Source organism: Pezoporus wallicus, unplaced genomic scaffold, assembly GCF_028554395.1.
Source record: "Pezoporus wallicus isolate ANWC-B61680 ecotype Strahan unplaced genomic scaffold, APGP_CSIRO_Pwel_v1 contig_6814, whole genome shotgun sequence".
In the NCBI taxonomy this organism is placed as follows: Eukaryota; Metazoa; Chordata; class Aves; order Psittaciformes; family Psittacidae; genus Pezoporus; species Pezoporus wallicus.
Window position 1 is genome coordinate 2,169,664 of NW_026639755.1, and position 6,633 is coordinate 2,176,296.

The window sequence follows — 6,633 nt, forward strand, 5'->3', positions numbered from 1 at the left end:
TCCCCAGACACCCTGCTGGCCTCCAGCATCGAGGGACCTGATGTTCCTGGGTCAGGTGGGTTGTCTTTCAATCAGCTCCTCCTGTGCAGGAGAGATTGGGGAGGAGAGAATTAGCTGTGCCTCTGCCGCCAAGCTCTGTGAGATGTACAAGGACTGGCCTCAGAAGCTCCTCTACTTCATGCTCCTGGGAAGTTTTGTCTCTGTCAACCCATGGTCTCACCATGTGCCTCTTTCCCAGGAGCTTGCATGAGCCTGGGCTAATGTGTTTAGGTTATCTGAGTCCAATGATGATGTGGCTGACTGAAATACTTGAACTTGGAACACAGGTTTCTAGAAGTGCAACCTGCCATTGCTTGTCCATTGATAATATCTAACACAGCTGCCTTCCATTTGCCAGTCCTCCTCCTCCTTGTGCCTCTGGAGCTGCCAGCATTCTACTGCAGCATCACTGCATTCAATGAGAGACTTGTTTGCAGCAGGAGGTGTACATCCTGGAGTGTATATTTTGAAAGCCCATGGAAAAGTCTTTACAATGCGTCTGTGCATTGAGCAGAAGATGATATTTATATTTCTTTAGCAATTTGTCATCATAAAGGAAGGAGAATGGGGCAGGAATAGGCGTTCCAATTTCAGCCTGAATGCAAAGGAGCCTGTTTATCTTTCTCACTGAAAGGCCTGAAGGGCTGTTCTGAAGCAGTCTGGCTGCCTGATGACCTCTGGGCTGTGTATCACAAATGTCCCATTTACCTTCATTTGAGATCAGTTTTCTCCATGAGCTGCTCTGCTGGCAAGCACCCTGGGTTTCTGGGATTCATGTGGTCCTCTAGAAGAGGCCCCTGAGAGGCAGACAGGAGAATGAGGGGGACTTGGATGAGGTATGTTCACTAGATGTCTACCATCAAGATTTTAGGCACACTAGCACCACAGGAACTATGACCCAAAACTTTTGCTGTGAGCTCTGGCAGAAGCCTGGGAATTGTTTCTCTTGTTGATTTAAGCAAGTAGCATAAAGAGACTCAGGGAGACCTTCGTCTTCAAGGGGGTTACCAGACATCCCTATATGATGTCTTTCATGCTCTTAAGAAGAACTGATAATTAAAGATCAGAGTAGATTAAATAAGTAACAGTGGGAAACAAAAAACAAGTGCCAAGATAAAGGCAGGTATGGTTGATCTTCCCAATTTGTACTCTGAATTACTGGATTTTCCTGAAATTTGGGTGGATGCTTAACCAAATATTGAACTCTTTGAAATGAAGGAAAATGAAGCTGTCCTTCATAGCCTAAATATTACGCAACAGGTTAAAGCTATATCTCAGGTTAAAGGTTAAAGCAATAGGTTAAAGCAATATTATCGCCAATGGCATGTTATGGACAAAGGAATAATAAATTCACAAGGAGAACAAATTAAATACTATTGCAGATCAAGAATTGTTCGTGCTCTGCATAAGCATGGTGGGATTACATAGTTTTGGTAAATTTTTTTCCATGCTTAGTCCCATTACAGGATTTTACCTTTTTCCACAGAAAGCTTCTAATCTTAATTTGTTCCCCAGGATAAAACATGTTTGTAACAGAACTGTGCACTGATACCAGTGTAAAGCACAAGATAAGGTGGAGACCCTGGCCTTGCCCTTGTACTTTAATGTGAAGGAAAATTCCCATCTGGGCAGTGGCACTGTGCACCCGTCCTCAGGGCTCTCAGGAATTAAAATGAAGAAAAACTATTATTCCTTACTTTGTCACACCAAGTCAGCATCTCAAAACATACGACTTGCGTTTACAGTCACTTGGGTATCCCATGTCTCCCAGCAGCTAACGTGATGAAGTTAGCAGCTGCTTCAAAAAAGGTTTATTCACCCAACTCTTTAAACTTTAGCAAATTCAGCATCATGACAGGAATTATCACTCTTTCAGAGAAGGATTTCAGCACATCTCAGTATTTGTGCTCACAGTATTTTTGTTCATAGAAGAATGAGACAACCGAACCACTACACATCTTCCAAAGCCCAGATGTATTTTTAAATTGAAGGGCACCATCTGCAATAACTTAGAATAGCTCCCTATGAGGAAAGGTTTATGATTAACTGATCTATGGTTTGCACCTTCTACCAATGCCTCTCAATCCCCACATTTGCATCTTCCAATTTTCCACTGTGTACTTTTTGCCTGGAGAAAACCTTGGACAAGAGATAAGGCCGTTTCGAAAAACGTATTTCTAGCAGCTCATGCTTCCAGTCCACCAGTCGGGCCGTGGGGCTGTGTCACCATCATGAAATACATACTGTTTGTCGCCTTTGTTGGCGTGGCAGGTGAGTATACTTTTTACTTCTTTTTGGAATTCCTAAGGAAGCTCATTTCCTGAGCAAGTTTGGAAGGTGTTCGACAGGGGGAAAGTGAAGCCCAGGTTCAACTTGCAAAACTTTTAAGGGAGAGCATTGCAACTTCTTTTGTCTGCTGCCTCTGATCATATTTGCTTGTGTCTCAAAATGGGGAACGAAATGACTTCATAGGGGTTCTTGGCCCAGGAGTACTGAAATGTGCGCACAGCTTCAAAACCAGACAGGCTCTCTATTAAGCTCTATGAAGTATAAAGACACAACCTCTGGCCCATGAAGTCCTAAAGTCACAGTAAATCATTGGACTATGGGCAAGTGAGATGCTTCAGTCACAGGGGCACAAGATTCCTTATGCTAGACGGTGACAGTTATCTCTTATCTCCCAGTTGCCTTCCCCGTCAACAATGATGATGATGATGACAAGATTGTCGGAGGCTACACCTGTGCAGCGAACTCCGTCCCATTTCAGGTGTCCCTGAACTCTGGGTATCACTTCTGTGGAGGCTCCCTGATCAACAGCCAGTGGGTCGTGACAGCTGCTCACTGCTACAAGTAGTAAGTGGAAAAACCATGATCTTCTGTAACCTACTTCTTTCTCCCAGTTCACTTCCAGCAGGAATTCGGAGCTGTGAGATCCAAGTATGTAAGTGATGCCGTTCAAGGAATGGGCATCTCGTTCAGAAAGCTGGGCTGAAGCATCATAAGGGGGTTTCCACTTCTGGAAACGTCTCTGAATGCAGAGCACTTTCTGAAATGACAGTGTGACCATTGAGCAGTGAGTTACAGGCTGTGATTTCTTATGGATTCCATTAATCTTGCTAAAACTCAGGCACTGGAGAAGAGGGAGAGGAACGAGCTCAGGGTGACAGTTTGTCTTTCCCCCAAATGCTTGTATAAAGCACGGTAATGCATACAACTTGTTTCAGCTCAACAAAATAAACCTGCAGAAATTCACCATTGGAACTGGGAATGGGTAAGATCTCAGTGTGGATTCCTAGGACAAGAAAGGTAACCTGCACAAAAGCAGCTATTACGACAGCTGTGTTGCAGTGAGTGCATAAGGTGACAGGGAGGTTCCTTCTAACTTGTCGGTAGCCATAAATATATGCCATTTCTTGTCTTTTCCAGTTCCATGCAAGTACAGCTTGGAAAACATAACCTGGCACTCAAAGAATCGACACAGCAGGTGATCAGAGCATCTAAAATCATCCGTCACTCTGGTTTCAACTCCGACACGCTGGACAATGACATTATGCTCATCAAACTCGCCACACCAGCCCAGCTCAATTCAGCTGTACAAACAGTTTCTCTGCCCACCAGCTGCGTGACCGCAGGCACCACATGCATCATCTCTGGCTGGGGAAACACACGCAGCAGTGGAAGTGAGTACCCTGTGGGCATGTATGGCACCATGAGGGCCTGGGAGACATTTAACTCACAGTCAACAGTGCAGGGTAAAGAACAGACAAGTGGTGTGGGACAGGTCTTTTTGAGTGGTAGGTCCCTGTAGGACAGGAACCATGTGACTACTTTAAAGGCAAGCCTTTGTAAGGATCTTCCTCTGTTTTTGTTTTATGGACGTGGAACCACTTAAGTCATCCACGTGCTGTTCACAATGTTATAGATTTTGTGCCATAGATTTTGTGGTCTGGAGCTCTCAGTTGTGCAGTGCCAAGCACAAGCAATTTAACTGATGTCAATGGAGCTGTCGCTTCTCTGAGCGCAAGACATAAATATGTGACTGTGGTCTCAAATGACTGCAAGAGAGTTCTGTTTTCTTACACCAGTGGTCAGAGGTATGGACGGTGACTGGTGTCTAATCCACTGGGGACAACTGAAGCTGCAGCAGCGAGAGGATGGTTTTCCTGAAGCGCAGTTTTCCTCCAGTATATGTGCTTCACAGTAGCGCTCAGCTCCAGACCTGACAACAGATGATTGTCTAGCAGACTGTGGTGCTTGACCGGAGCTGGATGCCAGGTGCCCACCAAAGCCTTTCCTGCACCCCTGCAGCAAACCTGCTCCAGCGTGGGGTCCTCCACAGGCTGCAGGGAGGTATCGACTCCAGCATTAACCTCCATGGGCTGCAGGGGGACAGCCTGCCCTACCGCAGTCTTTACCACAGACTGCAGAGGCATCTTTGCTCTGGTGCCTGGAGCACCTCCTCCACTTCCTTCCTCACTGACCCTGGTGTCTGCAGAGCTGGTTCTCTCACATATAATCCCTCCACTCTCCCACTGCAATTGTGCAGGGTTTCCCCCCCCCCTTCAGGGTTACGTTACCATGGGCAGGGTGCCGGTGTTGTGGATGGGCACAGCCTTAGCTAGTGGTGAGTGAGCTGCCACTGGCTCTGTTGGACACAGGGGAAGCTTCAAGCAGCTTCTCACAGAAGCCACTCCTGTAGTCCCCCCACTACCAAAACTTTACCATGAAAACCCAATACAGTACCTGAAAAATCAGTGTGGCTGCAACGTAGAACTGTGGACCCATGGCTAAAACCTGCTCCATCCATGCTGTGATTACTGTTCAGAGGAGAAGTGACAACTGCAGAACCAGGATGTTTGGTGCTTCCTTTTCTGCTCAGACAGCTCATTTCCAGGCTCTGAAATTAAATCAGAGATGATACCAACCATCTATCCCTATTTCTTGTAGGTTCATATCCAGATACCTTGCAGTGCCTGAAGGCTCCTGTACTCTCCTCAAGTGCATGCAGCAATGCCTACCCTGGGGAAATTACAAATAACATGATATGTGTAGGATTCCTGGAGGGAGGAAAAGACTCCTGCCAGGTAAAGTATCTGCCTCTCCTTTCACCTACGTTTCTCTCCCACCTTTTTCCAACAGAAGAGGCTTTACTACTAGAGAATTACTAGACTCACTGCATTGCCATGTCTGAAGGTTACTGGTTTTTTTAACACCAGTGGAGGCGTAGGAACGAAGTTCCTTAGTGCGTGAGGCTGGGTTTCTAACACTCAGTCATTGCCTCCTTCTCAGACAGCACTAACTCTGCACTAAATTTCTAGAAGCAGCCTTCTGCACTTCAGGCTATTAAAAAAGGAGGAGCACTGCACCAGAGAGTGAACAGTAACCACTGGGACTTTAGAGCTTAGGACACAAATGTTAGTTTTGGACTTACCAAAATGAACTAGCCAATACACCAGGCAGTCTGGCCAGCGGCCGTACCTGGCAATCGCTCTGCATTTGACATGGGCCAAGCTCCCTGGAAATACTTGGCAGAATAATGTTTAAGACAAACACAGCCTAATCATCTGCCAAGGACTGCATCTGTCAGAAACAGGCAGCTTCCTCGTCCTTAGCTGCGCGGTGCTTGGAGCTAAAGCAGGCACAGTAGCATCAGACGTAGAGTGCTAATCAGAACTGGCCTTTGTAGAACTTCTCTATGGAAAAACCACGATGGGGCTCCCTCAGGTGTCAGTGATTTCTGGGATCTCTGGCTCATCACTTACACTGGTAACACTTGCACATCCTTTATATGCACAGGGGGATTCCGGCGGTCCAGTGGTCTGCAACGGGCAACTCCAGGGCATTGTTTCCTGGGGTCTTGGATGTGCCCAGAAAGGCTACCCTGGGGTTTACACTAAGGTCTGCAATTACGTCTCCTGGATCAAGGCAACCATTGCTGCCTATTGAGACCCTCCCGTTCTACCTGACCTGCTTTTTCTCCTCAACTTTTTCTTCTGTTTTGGGACTGGGCATACAAAATTTATGAAAAAATAAACACTTTCAGGCACCCGTTCTTTGTGCAGCATTTCTCTGAGCAGCCCCATAGGCTGTGATACGGAGGACAGGCGCAGGGAATGGCACTCTGATCAAATATTTAATCCCTTCTTGCCCTCCCCCTACTCCCAGAGGGACGGAGAGGAGAATTGAAAAGAATACAACTCCCATAGGTTGAGATAAGAACAGTTTAGTAACTAAGGTATAACAGAAATCACTACTGCTACCACCGATAATAACAATGATAAAGGAAATAACAACTGTTCTAGTAGTTTCCACAACTACCTTACATGTTCTTTCTTACATTCTGCTATAACATCTGCTGCCAGCTCTTCACAGCCTTCATGTTGTCATTCATTTCTTGACTGTGAGGGTTTCCTTCCCCTTTTGATCACATCCCAGCAAATTAAACCCGTGCTGATGCTCTCATAATGATGCTGCTGTGGAGATTCTCACTGATGGCAGCAGCTACACAGTGGAAGAAAAACAAAGAGCTGGATATGTAATGGTAACCAATACCCAAATACTAGAAACTAGAGCACTGCCTAGTAATGCTTCTCT

The 6,633-nt window shown here is 46.1% G+C and overlaps 1 protein-coding gene across 1 annotated transcript; it reads left to right on the forward strand.

The window, feature by feature from the left end:
* Positions 1-2,184: 2,184 nt before the first annotated feature.
* On the forward strand, positions 2,185-6,050 carry LOC130602744 (trypsin I-P1-like). The gene is made up of 5 exons (XM_057415937.1): positions 2,185-2,310; positions 2,724-2,892; positions 3,466-3,719; positions 4,987-5,123; positions 5,836-6,050. Exons 1-5 carry the CDS (start codon positions 2,271-2,273, stop codon positions 5,983-5,985), a joined length of 750 nt encoding a protein of 249 aa, XP_057271920.1. The 5' UTR covers positions 2,185-2,270; the 3' UTR covers positions 5,986-6,050.
* Positions 6,051-6,633: the final 583 nt, after the last annotated feature.